General features: G+C 50.1%; 1 protein-coding gene across 6 annotated transcripts in view; it reads right to left on the reverse strand.

The window, feature by feature from the left end:
* The window catches only part of SLC2A9 (solute carrier family 2 member 9), a 144816-nt gene that overhangs the window by 77731 nt on the left and 48722 nt on the right, over positions 1-18363 (reverse strand). For all 6 annotated transcript variants that reach the window (XM_051829851.2, XM_051829847.2, XM_051829865.2 and 3 more), the window contains one exon: positions 17085-17230. In XM_051829851.2, the coding sequence (XP_051685811.2) occupies positions 17085-17230 (146 nt within the window). The remainder of the gene's footprint in view (positions 1-17084; positions 17231-18363) is intronic.

Genomic DNA, 18363 nt, shown 5'->3' on the forward strand with positions numbered 1-18363 from the left:
AGAGGCAACAGCAAATCTTCAAAGCTCCCTCTAAAATTCCAGATGACAAGGCTTCAAGAGCTATTAAATCCATCTCTGCTCCCTCCAGCCTCCCTAGCTTGCAGATGGAGACACCAGCTGAGTCCAGCCAGGGCTCCAAGCGGCCCTGGCCCTGAGGCAGGCATGCCCTCAAGGCGTAAGCCAGCAAGTCAGCAGGAGGGGCAGATGGGCCTGGGGGTTGCTTTAACTCAGCCCCTCCTTTTATCCATAACGAGTTCAAGGTCAGAAGCCTCACCCACCCAGGGTCATAGCTCTGAGCCCCACACACATCTCAGCAGGTGAGCAGGGGATGCTAGGAGCATAAGCACGGTCCCAAGGTCAGGAGAACTGTGTGTGCCCCTCCCCCTGAGGGGCAGCTCAGTGTCCAGATCCTGCTGTGGGGGAGACCTCTGACCTCGGTCCCGGGAAAGCCCGACAGGTGCATGACCCCCCGCTGATGAGGACACAGAGCAAAGCTGGTCTGTGACACAGGTGCCAGGTCACAGGTCCCTGCCAGCAACGTCTCTACAGTTCTCCCAGGAGAGCTGGGCAATGACACCTGTTCATGTTTTATCTACAGAAGTGTTGCTGAGGGTTTATTTTTCTTTATTTTTGACAGGCAGAGTGGACAGTGAGAGAGAGAGATAGAGAGAAAGGTCTTCGTTTTTGCCGTTGGTTCACCCTCCAATGGCCGCCGTGGCCAGTGTGCAGCGGCCAGTGCACCGCGCTGATCTGAAGGCAAGAGCCAGATGCTTCTCCTGGTCTCCCATGGGGTGCAGGGCCCAAGTAACTGGGCCATCCTCCACTGCACTCCCTGGCCACAGCAGAGAGCTGGCCTGGAAGAGGGGCAACTGGGACAGAATCTGGTGCCCCGACCGGGACTAGAACCTGGTGTGCCGGTGCCGCTAGGCAGAGGATTAGCCTCTTGAGCCAGGGTGCCGGCCACTGAGGGTTTATTAAAGCCAACCCTGATGTACCGGGTTTGAAGTGTCCATGCCTCCCAGATCCTGGTGTCTCAATGCTGCAGGAAGTGGGCAGGGCAGGAGTGAGGGTGTGGAGGAGCCAGCCCTGCACACAACCCGGGCCCTCTGTGCAGACACTGGCTGATGGCAGAGACCACCCTCACCAAAGATGCTGCTGTCTCCCAGTGTGAGACAGGCCAGCTGTGAGCCATAGGAGACCCAGGGAGGCAGTAGGACGCTTCTGCCTATCTGAAAACCCTACATTATCTCAAAGAGGGGAGTCAGGGCTCCGCGTGTCACTTCTAGGGTTGAGATGTCGACCCGTGAGGGACTCTGCAGTGGCAGGAAGGATGCAAAGGTGATGGCCTCTCATTCTCTCTCTCTCCCACTTTCCTCGAAGGGAAATGCCCCATGGGATGGATCCAGCCCTCTGCAGATGGTGTCTGGGTCATGTCCCAAACCACAGCCTTCATTCCCAAGAGTGAAGCCACTGGCTGCACGCCCTGGGAGGGGCAGGGACAGCTCCACCAGCAGAGCACTGGGGCTTCCAGTAACTTTTACCTGTTCTAGACCCTTGACAAAGCCCAGAGTGCTTTTCTGCTTGGGCTTGAGTGAAGCCTAGAGGGTCCTAAGTCAACAAACCTATAGAAGATGAGTGTTTTCTCCCACCCAGCAGATGGTCCTCGCAGAGAGGAGGGTTTGCAGTGCACCTGCTGCTGCCAGCCCTGGCCCTGCCCCCACAGCAAGCCAGGGCCTTGGGCCTGTCTTGAGTCACCAGGCTTCGAAGCCAGGAAGCTCGGGGTCCATGGCTACGGACTGAGAAGTGATCAGCCCTCCCTGGACTGAGCTCTGAGCCTGCACAAGGGTAATTGAAACTCATTCCTAAGCACCTCTGTGGGATTCAATGAAATGATGGCCAACATCAATTTAGCACTGAGTCTGAGTGCTGTGCCAAGTGCTTGACACACATTTCTTCTCTTAAGTCACAAAGAGGTGCCTTGATTAATCCCACTGTACAGGTAAGAAACCAGGCTGGGATGCAGAACTGAGCAGTTGGCACCAGAGCACACACGGCCATGACACAGCACACGCCCTCTGTACCACCCACACCTGCTACACTGCACATGCAATCCCATGTACACACGCTACCCTGCACACACCTGCTGTACTGCACACACCTGCTACAGTGTGCACACCTGCTATACTGCATATGCCTGCTACGCTACACACACCCGCTACACTTCACACACCTCCTACCCTGCACACACCTGCTACCCTGCACATACCTGCAACCCTGCACACACAGCTGCTACCCTGTGCATGCCTGCTATACTGCATATGCCCGCTACACTACACACACCTGCTACCCTGCACATACCTGCAACCCTGCACACAGCTGCTACCCTGCACACACCTGCTACCCTGCACACAGCTGCTACCCTGCACATACCTGCAACCCTGCACACACCTGCTACCCTGCACATACCTGCAACCCTGCACACACAGCTGCTACCCTGTGCATGCCTGCTATACTGCATATGCCCACTACGCTACACACACCTGCAACCTTGCACACACCTGGCACCCTGCACACACCTGCTGCACTGCACAACTGGCTACAATGCACATGCCCATTGCCCTACACACACCTGCTACACTTCACACATCTCCTACCCTGCACACACCTGCTACCCTACAGACACCTGCTGCCCTGCACACAGCTGCTACCCTGTGCGTGCCTGTGACCTGTGTAGGCCTTCTACACTGCGCTGCAGCTGCTCCTGGGGACTCCTTGCTGCCTTTGCCCCAGAATTGCATTCTTCTGTCACAGATCACATGTTAGCACCTTTTTAATCACATAGGGATTTTTCTGATATGAGACTCTTTGCATTTTATAGCTAAATGATAACCATTGCAATAAATAAAGTCATGTTGCACTGCTGGGTCTGTGTGTTGTGACTGTGATGGGAAAGTGCCCCATCCCTCAGCAGACAGGTACCAGTAACAAAGCAACCCCAGAATAAACCTCCCATGCTGCCCACAGGACAGACACATGATTCAGTGTTTGTTTTATGCAACAAAACAAACTGACAAGAACAAAGTCACATCTACATGAGAATTGGAAATGGTGTTATAAATAATTAACTATGAAGATGGAATCAAAGTGACAAATTATTTAGGAAACAATAACATAGCAAATGTGGCAGGTTACAGTTTCTGCAGTGTTGGGAAATTGATCCAAAATGTACGAATAATAATAGCAAAGTGGAAAATAATAAAGTTGGAAAGCAAAAAAAATGACAATTCAGAATTGAGTCTTTAAAAAAATTGGAGTGACTGGAAATTTCATTTAAAGAGAAAAATAAATATTTTAAATATGGACAAGAATATTTAAAATATGAACAGAGAGCATTAACATTCATAAATATTTTAAATATGGACAGAGAGCATTAACATTCATGAAGCTGTATGTTAACAAATTGAAATTTTCATGCAATAAAACAACTTTATTGGAAAGATAGAAATGAACAAAACTGACTCAAAAGAACATAGAAACAGATTGTTAATGAAAGAAGAAAGTGATAAAATGTTTTCAAAGAATTTTTTTCTCCTAAAAGACTCCAGGTTGAGGTAGTTTTACTAATGAAGTCTTTGAATAGTTTAATTACCAACTGATGTTAAATAATCATTTCTAGAGGGGATAAAAAATGAAAAGATTCAGATGTGAGTTAAGCAGTAAGAACTCCAGACAAACCCCATCTATGGATGGACGCAAGTACCCGAGCTCTAAGCAAAAGCCAACAAATCATTTTTTTTTTTTTACAGGCAGAGTGGACAGTGAGAGAGAGAGAGACAGAGAGAAAGGTCTTCCTTTGCTGTTGGTTCACCCTCCAATGGCTGCTGCGGCTGGCACACTGCACTGATCTGAAGGCAGAAGCCAGGTGCTTATCCTGGTCAGTTTTAACAACATATAAAAGCCCACCATGACAGTAAATACGTATTGCAAGAAAGTAAAGATGGCTTAATGCAGGACACCTGAATAAGATACCATCTTCAATAGTTAGTTGCCAGATAACATAAAAGCATCAAAGCTCAACAAATATGGAAGACTCCCTTCTTCACTACTGTCTGTGAAAACTAACATGAGACAGATAATTCTGTCTCAACATAATAATATCAACCCATCAAGTCAAATCTACTGGATCATATATTTGATAACTGTAAAATAATATCAATTTCAAATGAATAAAAATTGTCATATTTAACAGTGAAACACAGTAGATGTAGCTAATAAATCAGGAAAAATAAAGACGTCCAGTCGTTAACATTACTTTGGAAAACACAGTAAGACCAGGATGTCAATAAGAGGAATGACAAAGACAGGAGGGAGAGATGATCACTGTTTGCAGACACTATCAATAATCACTCATTTGAATCCTGTAGGGAAGCAAGCAAAAAAATAATAACAAAGGAAAACTAGTAGAAATCAGGAGTTCCAGATTAATGCACACCAATCAGTACCTTGCCTACAGTTTGCTAACAACCAATTGGAAAATAGTAGATAAAAACCCTAATAGCCGCAACAAAACAGAAACTATCTGAGAAACTGAGAAAAGTCACTTTTTTTTTTTTCTGTGAAAAATACAACAGCAGGAACAGGCATTCAGCAGAGCCTCTACGACAGCACCTGGAACTCCTGCATTGCTTATGAGAGCCCTGGGGTTGAGTGCTTGCTCCCCTCTGGATCCCAGCTCCCTGCCAAAGCAGAGCCCAGGAGGCAGCGGCGACGGCTCAACTACCAGGCTTCCTGCCACCCACGTGGAGACCTGGGTGGAGTTCTGGGCCCCTGGCGCCAGCCTGGCTCAACCCCAGCTAATGTGGATATTTGAGGAGTGACCCAATGGCTGGGAAATGTGTCTCTGAGCCCTTCAAACAAAAAGTTAAAAAATACAGCAGCAGCTCTCCAACCAGGGAGTGATAGAGAAGAGGACCAGGCTGTGAGGGATGCCGCTGTCCGTGGTTCTGAAACAAAGGCCACACCGCTCCAACCAGAAGCTCAGTGGCACTGCTGCTCTTGGGAGAGAGTGAGGACAGCATTCTGAAGAAGCCACAAGAGAAAAGGGAATGCTGCCCACACAGTTTTGGAAATTAAATACATAACAAAGTGAACGCAGTGTGGGCGCAGGAACAAAGTGGGTGGCACAAAAGCAGAAGCCGTCATTTTCACATGAATGTAGGGAGAGGCAGGAAAATACTCAACAAGGAAATGTTGTGTTGGGTTGAGGGATAGCTTAGGAAAAAGCAGTGATATGGGCTCCAATCAGGGAGATGAGATTAGGCTCAGGAGCTGGAAGCCACACACCCCTTCCCCAGTGTGATCTCACCTGTATCCACCCACCTGTCAATCAGACTACACAACCACGCCCCTTTGGGGAGTGGATTAGAGCTGTGGCCCCCTGGGCCTGCCCCTGTTGTCCCCTGTGCCTCGTGGATTCTCATGCTGCTCTCCAGCTACCGCCCGCAGTGGTCGCTCTCTCCTGCCCGTGTGCCCTGGTACGGCTGGTACAGAGCTCCCTGTTTACCATTCTTGGGCCCCTCTCCCATTCAAAGCCCTCATGTTCCTGTGTATTTCTCTCATTTTCCCAAATAAATCCTGAACTTGACCACATTGCCTGTCTCCTTGGTGCCTGAGCTTGGATTCTTCTCTAAGCTAGAGGCAAGAACCCTAAATGCTATGTTCTCTGATAACAGTAGCAAGGGGAGAAGAGACAAATTCAAATGTTTGTCACACTCCAATTCAAAATACCTCAAATTATTTTAAGAATCAAATGTAGGGACCAGCGCCATGGCGCAGTAGGTTAATCCTCTGCCTGCAGTGCAGGCATCCCATATGGACTCTGATTCTAGTCCCAGCAGCTCCTCTTCCAATCCTGCTCTCTGCTGTGGCCTAGGAAAGCAGTAGAAGATGACCCAAATCCTTGAGCCCCTGCACCCATGTGGGAGACCCAGAGGAAACTCCTGGCTTCGGATTAGCTCATCTTCAACCATTGTGGCCATTTGGGGAGTGAACCAGCAGATGAAAGACCTTTCTCTCTCTCTTTCTCTCTTTCTGTCTGTAACTACCTCTCAAATAAATAAATTTTTTTTTTAAAAAAAGAACCAAATTTAAAACCTGACACCATAGACAAAAGAAAAGTAAATACAGATAAAGATTTATTAAATTTCTGAATGGGGAAAAAATTTCTCAGCCAAAAGCCTGAGGAAGAAATCTTAAATGAAGACTTCATTATATAAAAAGTATGTAATTTATTTATGTAATTTATTTATAAATCTACTCATTGAAAATAAAAGTGAACCAGTAAAACATTTGCCACATGTGTATCAGAAGATTGATATGATTAATAGCAAAAAGAGCTTGCAAAAATTAATGATGGATTAATTAACTAATAGACACAACATATATGAATAGTTAGGTCAATACAGAAGAAACAGTTTAATAAATGTACTGTGATGGGCTTATTAATGGCCTCCCTAATGCTATCCACATCCTACCCCCGGAACCTGTGAGTATTAATTTATAAGCTAAAAGGGCTTCACAGGGAATGAAGGCTCCTTCTAAATCTTATTTGAGAGGGAGAGAGAAAGAGAGACAGAGAGAGACAATCTTAAATCTGCTAGCTAATTATCAAAACGCCCCCAGCAGCAGGTCTCCCTTGTAGGTACAGGGACCCAAACACTTGAGCCATCATCTGCTGACTCCTAGAGTGCACATTAGCAGGAAGCTGGGATTGAGAGTGGAGCGAGGACTGGAACTCAGGCACTTGGATATGGGGTGCAGGTGTCCCAAGTGGTGTCTTAACCACTGGACTGAATCCCTGGCCCCATAGAAGGCTCTTGAGATGGGGTGACTATCCTGGATTACTCAAGTGGAGCCCAGTGCAGTCACAAGTGTCCTTATACATGTAGTTTTGGCTTTTATACACATTGTCCAGTCTTTCTGTAGAGAGGGAGAGAGGAAGCCTAGCCATAGCTTGGCGTGATAGGAACAGGGAACCCCAGCAGCCGCCAGAAGCCGGCACAGGCAGGACCGCTTCTCCCCCAGGGCCTCCAGAGGGCGCTCAGCACCTCCGACACGGCACGGCACCCCTTGATTCCCCCAGTGAGGCTGACTCTGAACTCCGTGGCAGTCACTGGTCCCAGCAACAACAGGAACTAAACCAGGAATTGCAATCCTGCTACCAGGCAAAGAAATGCGCGATAACGTGGTAAGGAGAGAGTATCTTTTGTCTATCAGATACCAGCGAGTTATTTAGGTGCTTCTGGGTGACACAGGCCCAGGGAGACAGGTGCACACCTGGACAGGGTGGGTGAGGATGGGGATGGAGGCAGCCTCTTGGAAGACAAACCTGACAATACATGCAAAGTCTTAGATGAATTCATATCCTTTGCTCCATTGTTTCCATTTTGGGGTGACTAAATTATGCGAATAGTCAGAGTCGAGGAATGGTTTATGTAGAAGATCATTCGCACCAAGCTTGCCAACTGCAGAGTTTCAATCTTAAACACTGCAGAAGAGCCACGTGTCCAGCAAACAAGGGAGCAGTGATGCAATCAGAGTACCTCGTGCATCTGTGGGTGGTACAATTAGAATTCTCACAGCAAACAACCGCCATGACTTGCAACACCGTGCTACAAAATAATCGGCCGTAGAAAATCATCAGTGGAATCAATGCAATCGTGTGTCTGTGTCTGTGTGTCATGTGTTTGTAAGAGCATGTTATATGTACAAAAACAAGTAGGAAGAAATTTAAAAGTTGTTATTTATTCTGAATGAGATATAGACATTTTCTTTTTTTTTTTTTTTTTTTTTGACAGGCAGAGTAGACAGTGAGAAAGGTCTTCCTTTGCCATTTGGTTCACCCTCCAATGGCGGCCACAGCTGGTGAGCTTGCGGCCGGTGCTCCGCGCTGATCCGAAGGCAGGAGCCAGGTGCTTCTCCTGGTCTCCCATGGGGTGCAGGGCCCAAGCACTTGGGCCATCCTCCACTGCACTCCCTGGCTACAGCAGAGAACTGGCCTGGAAGAGGGGCAACCGGGACAGAATCCGGAACCCCGACCGGGACTAGAACCTGGTGTGCTGGCGCCGCAAGGCAGAGGATTAGCCTATTGAGCCACAGCGCCGGCTGAGATATAGACATTTTAATGTTTAATTTTCAGCTTCTTTCTGTCAGGTACAGTGAGTATCGATGCTTCATAACCTTCAAAACTGAAACTATCAGTAAACAAGATTAAACAAGAGTTACAAGATTTATGAAAGATGGGAGGGTACTTCAAAAAGTTTGTGGAAGGGGCCAGTGCTGTGGCTTAGTGAGCTAAGCCTCTACCTGCAGTGCCAGCATCCCATATGGGTGCCTGTTCGCTTCCCAGCTGCTCCTCTTCCAATCCAGCTCTCTGCTATGGCCTGGGAAAGCAGTGGAAGATGGCCCAAGTCCTTGGGCCCCGAACCTGTGCAGGAGACCCAGAAGAAGCTCCTGGCTCCTGGCTCCGGTTCAGCTCAGCTCTGGCCGGTGCAGCCATTTGGGGAGTGAACCAGCAGATGGAAGACTTTTCTATTTCTCCCTCTCCCTTTCTCTTCCTGACTCTCAAATAAATAAAACCTTTATATTAAAAAAAATGTTGGTGGAAAGTGGAATTAAGAGATACGTTTAGGGGCAGGCATTGTGGCCTGTGGATAAAGCTGCCAACAAGGACACCTGTATCCTGTTTCAGAGTGTGACTGAGTCCTGCCCTACCTCTGATCCAGCTCCCAGTCACAGTCCTCTAAGGCAGAGAATCATGGCCCCAGAACTTATGTTCTCAGGCCCGCACTGTGGCATAATGGGTAAAGCCGCCACCTGTGACACTGGCATTGCATATGGGCATCAGTTCGAGTCCCAGCTGCTCCACTTCTGATCCAGCTCCCTGCTAATGCACCTGGGAAAGCAGCCGAGGGTGGCCTGAGTTCTTGAGCCCCTGCCCCCATGTGGGAGGCCCAGAAGAAGTTCCTGGCTCCTGCTTTTGGATTGGCCCAGTCCCAGCAGTTGTGGCCATTTGGGGAGTGAACCAGTAGATGGAAGATTCTCTCTCTCTCTCTCTCTCTCTTTCTCCCCTATCTGTCTCTGTCACTCAATCAAATAAATATATAAATAAATAAAACAAGGAAAAGAAGATAATTTTGGTGCAAAAAATTCTTAAGTCCATGGCTATGAGAGGTTCTTCAAAAAGTTTATGAAAACATGTATTATGGAAAAACTACATGATATCAAATTTTTTTCCTTCAAAATAAACTTCTCTTTTCATTCCATTTTTTCCATTAACTTTTGGAAGGATGTGTATGTTTATTCCATATTATTCCTGTCAGTGAACATGCAGAAACAGCAGAAGCATTCAGTACTGGACAAGAGTTGCACACCTTCGTGATGGGATATGATGCTAACACTGAACATGCATTGACAACCTTTAAAAATATGTGTGTGTGTTACAGAGATTCTTTAGGGATCTGGAGAATTATTCTGAAACAAAAGTGATTTTTAAAAAAGAAAACATACAGCACATTATTATCTCAGTTGTAAAGTATGTGTGAGTGCATGTGTGTATGTGTGTGCCTATATGTGTGCATGTATGTATGTGTGTGTATCTGTGCCTGCATGTGTGTTAGATGTAGCTGCCTTCTCTAACACGGAAAACACGCCCCTTTCATCTTAACATTGTGACGTGAACACAGTCTTTCACACCGGAACAAAACGCACTGAAGCTGTGTATGAAGCAACAGTGATCAACTCTGAATTCCCACATGCATTTCCGTGTCCACACCTCACCCACAGCAGATGCGTGTTGAGCACAGGAAATCATTCACTTCCTTCCTTTTTTATTATTTTATTTATTTGAATGGCAGAGTTGGGGGGGGAGGGGGAGAGGAAGGGAGAGGGGGAGGGGGAGGGGGAGATCTTTCATCCAGTGGTTCACTCCCCAAATGGCCACCAAGGCCAACACTGGGCCAGGCCAAAGCCAGGAGCCAGGAGCCTCATCTGGGTCTCCCACATGGGTGGAGGGGCCCAAGGACCTGGGCCATCCTCAGCTGCTTTCCCAGGCACACTAGCAGGGAGCTGGATCAGAAGTGGAGAAGCTGGGATTCAAACCGGTACCCATACAGGACGCCAGCATCTTGGGCAATGGCTTAACTCGCTATGCCACTGTGCCAGCCCCAAATCATTCATTTCTGGCCCTGTGTCTTCCTTCTGGTACTTCTGCCTACAATCTTCATAGAAGTTCTTTTCTGCTTTATCTTGGCAAGAGAAAGAGCTAATTATTATGATTTTTGAAGATATCCTCTGAAAGCATAAAATGTCACATCAATGTTCAGACACCACAATGTTGTGCGATGCGTCTTTGATCAGATTCTCAGACCCAGCACTAATTTCTGCATTTGTTCCCTTCCCTGCCTTCTGGCGGCCTGTTCTAGGAGCCGCCTCCTCACTGCTCCCTCCACGCCACCTGGGACACCCACATCCCACATCCGAGCGCCTGGGTTTGAGTCTCATCGCTACCTCTGAGTCCAGCTTCCTGCCATGTGCACCCTGGGGAGTAGCAGGTGAGAGCTGGAGTACTTGAGTCCCTGCCATCCACATGGGAGATCTGCACCGGGTTCTGGACTTCAGGCTTTGGTCTGGCCCAGCCCTGGCTGCTGCAAGCATTTGGTGAATTAACTGGTACATTTAAGATCTCTCTTGCTGTCTCTTTCTCTCTCTCTCTCTCTCCACCCTTATTGTCTCACTGCCTTTCAAATAAATAAAAAGTAAATACATAACACAATAGTATGGCACAGCTATAGGAAGAGACACATGGGCTAATGAAAGAATAGAGTCCAGAAATAAATGCAAGCATCCATGATCAGCATGAGCACCAAGCCATCACGCTGGTGAAAGAACAGACTCTTCAATAAATGGTGCCAAAAAGACAAGCCTCCCACATGCAAAAGAATACAACGGGAACATACTCGAAAATCAACTCAAATCTGATAAGGGACCTCAGTCTAAGACCTGGAACCATAGCACCCCTAGAAAGAAGCACAGGGAACAGCCCCTTGCCAGGGGTTGTGATGATAATCTTTCTGGATGCCACAAACGCTCCAGCTACAAAAGCAAAAATAAAGAAATGGGGCCACATCAAATGAACAACTTCTGCATGGCAAAGGAAACAACCAGCAAAGTGAAAGGATTAGCAAAGTATATTTGCGGGCTGGCGCCGCAGCTCACTTGGCTAATCTTCAGCCTGTGGCGCCGGCACACCAGGTTCTAGTCCCGGTCGGGGCGCCAGATTCTGTCCCAGTTGCTCCTCTTCCAGTCCAGTTCTCTGTTGTGGCCTGGGAGTGCAGTGGAGGATGGCCCAAGTGCTTAGGCCCTGCACCCACATGGGAGACCAGGAGAAGCACCTGGCTCCTGGCTTCGGATCAGCGCAGTGCACCTGCCGCAGCGGCCATTGGAGGGTGAACCAACGGAAGGAAGACCTTTCTCTCTCTCTCTCTCTCTCACTGTCTAACTCTGCCTGTCAAAAGTGTATTTGCAAAACATATATCCAGTAAGGGGCTTACATCCCAAACAGAGAGAGCGCTCACTCAAGTCAGTGTCAGAAATACAAACAATCTGATTTTTAAATTGAAGAGGACTTGAACAGATATTTCTCCAAAGAAGACATAAACACAGCAACAAGTACATGAAAAAGTGTTCAAGTGACCACCAGGGAAACGCCAATCGCAAGCATTATGAGACAACCAGGATGGCTACTACCAGAAGGACCGGGGAGGTGTGCATAAAAGGAACTTTGTACACTGTTGGTGTAACGCAAGCTGGCCACTGCGGAGAACAAAAACAGTACAGGAGTGTCGCTCCCCCTCTTCGTGGAGGAACGACACAGGACCCTGCGCTGTTCTTTCGTCTGCTCGGCCCTCCCCGGGTTTGCTGCTGGTTCTTCCCGGGTTGGCTACTATCCCTTCCACCTCCGTGGAAGGGCAGTTCCCCCTGGCCACATTCCCCACTTCCGCAGGGGAGCGGCACACCGCCGGCCGGCTCTCTCGGGGGCTGCACAGGTGTTCCTTCAGCTAGATGTTCCCCTTAGATGTTCCCCATAGATGTTCCCGGTGCATGCCGTCTCTCTCCTCCTTTATAGTCCTCCTCTGCCAATCCCAACTCGGCTGCCCACACGCCGAGTACGCTGCTCTCCTCCAATCAGGAGCAAGTCCTACAGTTTATTAGCTGAACTGGAGGCAGCTGTGCGGAAGCTGTTTACTTCTCTCCCAGCGCCATATTGTGGGAGAGCAGATGCATAGAATAAGTCTTAATTCCAGTAACTCAGTCCAGTCCGGGCTGCTCCCCACACAGGAGTTTCTAAAGAAATGAAAAAGGGAACTACCTTGCAACCCAGAAAGTCCCCTTCTGACTGTACCCTCAGAGGACATGAGGGCACATCCGGGTCTCCCTAAAGACAGCCACGTTCTCCACAGCACTGCTCACAATGGCCAAGATGTGGAAACCATACAGGTGCCACTGCTGGAATAACGGATAACGAACTGCAAGGTGTCTATATCCATCCAAACCTAGTTCTGTATTTCCATCTAGCCTATATTCATACCTACATCTATACCCACATCTAGCTCCGTATCTGTGTCTATACCTCTATCTATATAGAGCTATGTCTATACATACAGCCACCTCCATATCTAGTCCTATATCCATATCAATGCCTATGTCTATATCTGAATCTGCATCTAGCTCTATATAATGGAATAGTACCCAGCCTTTAAAGAGGAGACCCTGCCATCTGATACAACATGGACGGCTCTAGAGGTCATGAGGCCCAGTGAAACAAGACAGTCACAGGAAGACAAATGCTTCATGGTCTCACTGATATGGAAAATCTTTTTCTTAAAAAACAAAAGGCAAATACACAGAGATAGACAATAAAATGGTGGAGGAAAGAAAACAGAGATGTAACCCAGAAGATGCCTAAGGATCTGATGTACAACACAAGACGTTTAGCATATGGGATTTTTGCTGAAAGAGTAGATTTTCAGATGCCTATGCCACATACAAGAAGAAGGGGGTAAGTATGTGAGATGGATATGTTAATCTGCTTAATTAAACATTTTACTATGTATAGCTCTAATCAAAACTTTGGGCTGAACACATTATATATATATAAAATATATGCATAATGATTTTTAATAATTGCTCACCAAAATATCTTCTTACATAAGAGGAGTTCGTTTTAATGTTTCATAGCACAGCAGAGTAACTACAGTCTGTAAAAATTTGACACGTCAGTTCTAGTCCTGGTTGCTCCTCTTCCAGTCCAGCTCTCTGCTGTGGCCTGGGAGGGCAGTGGAGGATGGCCCAAGTGCTTGGGCCCCTGCACCCACATGGGAAAACAGGAGGAAGCTCCTGGCTCCTGGCTTCAGATCAGCGCAGCACTGGCCGTTGTGGCCATTTGGGGAGTGAACCAATGGAAGGAAGACCTTTCTCTCTGTCTCTCTCTCTCACTGTCTGTAACTCTACCTCTCAAATAGATAAATAAAAATAAATAAATAAAACCAATGTGACATATGTTTAACAAAATAACCAGAAGGGTCTGAAGCTTCTGGACATAACACACAGAGAAGAGACATATTTGAGACAACCATTACCCATTATACACCCACGTCAAAGTACCGTGCTATACCCCAGGGACATGCACCAGGCTGTTTGTCCGCACAAAGCCTAAAGGAAGTGCCATTTTTGTCCTGTCACTGTCCACCTCAACCCTTCAATGCTTTCTCTCTGCTCCTGAATCCAGATAAACCCACCCAGGATCCCTGGCTGGAACCAACCTGCAGTCAGGAAGCTTTTTAGTTTTCTAAAGGTCAATAGTAAAATCATGAAATATGACGCTAAATCTGAATTTATGACTTTCTTAGAAAATCAGGCAATCAGGACAAAGTCTGTGCAGCCCTCAGCGGGCAGTATCCTTGTCTCCCAGTGGCCACGGGTCCCAGAACCCCTCATCTCGCCCACACTTCTTCCCTGGACTCCTTCACAACGCGGGGGTAGGGCCCCCCACCCCAGGGAGCTGGCCCCGCCTACCTCCCCAGGGCAGCTCCCTAACCTGGAACACCCCTGCCCCTTCCGCCCCTCTCTCCAGTCCTGCCCCAGACAAATCCTCCTCAAGTGCAAACGTGTGTCCCGGCCCCTTCAGCAGGAAAACCACCCCAAGCCCTCCCTCCATCACCTGGCGACCTTGGTTAATAGTCTTGGGCACCACTGGGGCACTTTTCTGAGTCGGTCCCTGCTCCATCATCAGCGCCAGCCCAACACGTGGCACCTAGTGGAGGCTTTCTGATGAGCAGGTGAACTGGACACCGCTGGACCAGTAAACACACACAGCAGTGAGGCGTTATCTGTTTGGGGAGGAAAGATCACGGTATGGGAGAAAGAGGCATGTGGGCAGGGTGTGCTGAGAACACCTTGAACGGATATTCCAGCAACATTTTTCCTGGGCTTGGAGGTTTGGGACTTGTGGCCACTACTAGCACACCAGCTCAGAGAGGTGGGGTGCCAGCTCTGAGCATCCTAAAGATACAGCCTGTAGGTGTCATGCTCAAAGCTACAGCGCCACCTGCTTGCAAACTGATGCTTAACAATGTGGTAAGTGAATGAATGACGAGAAGAGAGGTCATGGAAGCCTTGGGTACCTGAGCAGAAGAAAGAACCTGGTGTTGATTGACAGCATCACGGTCTGAAGAATGCCAGGGAATTGAGAAACCATCTTCGCCCGGGGAGGCTGAGCCACTTTTGAGGCAGAAATGCCTCCATTTTTTGGTTCCCAGAGGACACCTGAACTTGTTGGGTGGTTTTAAAACGCATTCTGTTTCGAGAGCCGAGTCTGTAAGCACTACAGTTTTTCTTGTCACACACGAGATGCTCGTGTTTTATGTTTAAAAATGTCTTTCAAAGGGGAAGACAGGACAGTCTGCAGCGTGAAACACCACCTTGGCCCCTGCGACTCAGACGCCATCAGGCCCGCGGCACCTGCCATGCAAAGCAGGGAGGGTGCTCTTCCCATGTTGCAAAAGGAAAACCAAATCAGCCCTCAGAACCCACAGGGGCCCCTAGAGAAAGATGAGAAGCCGGAGCCTCTGAGGGGGCCGGGGGCTTTATGCACAGCGTCACAAAACCACATTCTGAAAAGCGGCCGCGATGCTGAGGTTCATTCTGGATGCGCTTTACCACAACAGAAAGCCACTGACACCTTCAAAAAGACCTTCAAAATGGGGTGAGCGCCCACCGTCCCGTGGCTCCCTGCACTTGACCACTTGGTGAGGGGGCCTACGCTGAGTGAGGAAGGCCTGTGTGCCGGCTCAGCCCTGCTCATCTGCATGCCCCCAGGCCCAGGGGGCCGCACCCCATGTGGGTCTGAGAGCACACAGGCCGGGTTCTGGTATCAGCCCCAGGATGGGTTGGTCCTCAGTTCTGTGCTGACCCCTCGACATCTGGCGTCTGACCTGCTCCTGGAGCCGCTGTGAGGGTTTGAAGGCCAACAGAGTGTTTCACGTGCTCCCCAGGTGTGCCCCTCCCGCTGTTCCCTGCAGGAGCTATGCGCAGCACGAGCCTGGGATGTCACCCGCCACCAGTGGGGTCATCTCCCACCTCCCCCTGCAGCCCTGGGCAGCATCCTGGCCAGCCACGTCCCTCATCCTCACTGGATACTCGGGCAGCAGGTCCTGTGGCCTGCGTTTCCTCGCTGGTCCTGAATCCACCTGCTCCTCTCCACCACCATGGCCACGGGCTCAGTCCTGGCCTCACCCCCGGCCGTCGCGCACACCATCAACAGCAGCCCCCTGCCTGGCCTCTCCCTGCTTGTCACCCTCCCCAGCCCTGTCTCCCCCACCCCTTCACTGCAGAGCCCCTTCTGCTGTGGATGAGTTACTCCCCTGCTCTGGTACCGCCCAGGGCTCCCCATTCCCCACGACGGTCTGCTGCAGCTCAGTGAACAGGGGCCTTGCTCTCACCCACCCATGCACTCTGCCTCACGTTCCTCAGCTTCCGAGGCTGTGCCTCGCTCAGGGCTTTCCTCTACCTGTTCCCTTTCGCCAGAATATTCTCTCTCCCAACCCCCATCATCACCTGCCTAACACCTGCTCACCTTGCGTTGCTTACTTTAGAGGCCGCCTCTTCTTGGAAGCCTGCCTTGATTGCATCCCACCCCATTCCACCCTGAAGAAGACACTCCTCTTTGCCAAAGCCATCCAGCAAGCAAACTGTTGAGCGGGGGTTCAAACCCAGGTCTTCCTGTTCCCACAACAAAAGGCCGAAAATAGAAGGTTATGTAATTATGTGTTTGTTTAGGAAAAAAAAATACTCCAGGGTGAGGTTGAATTGAGTGAACAACTTGGAAAGGTGCCCACGAATGCTAGATGACATAGCGAGTTGCAGCACAACGTGATGGTATGACTGCTCAGGAAGGAAAACACACAACAAACCATCTGTGCTTATGCAGGGCTTACCGTGCGGAATCAAGGCTGCATGGAGAGGAGCCAAGCTGTTAACAGCACTGGAAGGTTTGAACCTGTGACATATGCTGCCTGCCCTTAAAAAGCGCATCAAAGCCGATCAAATGGATCCAGCAACTCTTCTCCAACACCACGGAAGAACAGAACTGGGACCTCCACACCAAAGGACACGTTTTAGAGAAAGGGCTCCCCCCACACAGCCCGAAAGTGGTAACAGCGAGTGTGGCCGGGCGTGCCTGGGTGTGGCTGGGTGTGGCTGGGCGTGGCCGGGTGTGACTGGGCATGGCCAGGTGTGGCTAGGCATGGCCGAGTGTGGCTGGGCGTGACCGGTTGTGGCTGGGCGTGGCTGGGTGTGGCTGGGTGTGGCCGGGTGTGGCCGGGCGTGGCTGGGTGTGGCTAGGTGTGACTGGGTGTGGCCAGGCGTGGCCGGGCGTGGCGGGCGTGGCCGGGTGTGGTTGGGCGTGGCGAGCGTGGCTGGGCGTGGCCGGGCGTGGCTGGGCGTGGCGAGCCCGGGAGCCTGCTTACCTTCCCCAGGAGCTGCGGCAGGCCCAGCAGCTGCCCAGTGAGCACGCCGATGCAGATGAAGACGGCAGTCACCTGCCCCAGGGAGCCGCGCTTCTCCTTGGGCGAGATCTCGCTCAGGTACATGGGGAGCGCGCTGAGGGCAATGCCTGTGGAGCAAGCAGGGCAGCAGTGAGAGCGCCGTCTGCCCCCGGGGCGCGGCACTCTGCCCCCAGCGCTAAATCCAGTACCCGGCTTCCTTATAAAGGGGCCGTGCGTGGGCTCAGACCCGCGGGCCCAGGAGGAGATGGCTCTGTGGGGAGGAGGCAGAGACTGGAGCGATGTCGCGACAAGCTGTGAAAGCCCAGGACACCTGCAGCCACCAGGGCCTCACGGAGGCCCTGCCCTGGGGCTGCATCCAAGCCAGCCCCCGAGCCTCACTCCTGCACTCCGTTCCTTCTCGAGAGCCCTGTAGCTCTTAGCTATTTGGAAGCATCCTGCTCGTTACTCACCTGTGCAGCGTCTACACCCCACTTCCACCCACAACAAAGCTCCATGAGAGCCCGGCCCCAGGCCCAGAGCAGGCGTCCACCTCACCTCTGTGGAGGGATTCCCTGAAGCACGATTGCTCTACCGCCAGACAGACAGGTGCACACGGGTTGGGCAGTGATGGGCAGTTCAGACCCCAGCAGACTGGGACTCAGGTAGGACTGTGGTTTGCTGGAGGGGCCTAGAGCCCAGCGGGGGGGGGGGGGCTCACAGGGCTGCAGACTTTGAGAAGTGAGCAGAAAGCCTCCTGCTTTGTCTCTTATCTGAATCCAGCATTTTACTGACTATAAATTTAACCTGTGAAAATTATAGCACAGGGGCCAGCACTGTGGTGTAGTGGGTAAACCTGCCTCCTGCAGCACCGGCATCCCATACCAGCACCCATTCACGTCCTGCACAAATCCAGCTCCCTGCTGGTGGCCTGGTAAGGGCAGCAGAGGATGGTCCAGGTGTTTGGGTTCCTGTCACCCATATGAGAGACCCGGATGAAGCTCCTGGCTCCCTAGCTTCGACTTGGCCCAGGGCTGGCCATTGTGGCCATCTAGGGAGTGAACCAGCAGATGGAAGACAGGCGTCTTCTGTCTCTCCCCCTCTCTCTGAAGCTCTTCTCCTGTATGGGGTTGTGTGTGACGGGCACCTGTGTAGCTGCACTTTACTCATTTTCACAGCTACAGAAGGCAGTCCCGTGCACATCTCTGGGAACATACATGCAGTAGATGCACATACATGATGCTGGCTCAGCAGGCATCTATCT

Source organism: Oryctolagus cuniculus, chromosome 2 (genome assembly GCF_964237555.1).
Source record: "Oryctolagus cuniculus chromosome 2, mOryCun1.1, whole genome shotgun sequence".
Lineage (NCBI taxonomy): Eukaryota > Metazoa > Chordata > Mammalia > Lagomorpha > Leporidae > Oryctolagus > Oryctolagus cuniculus.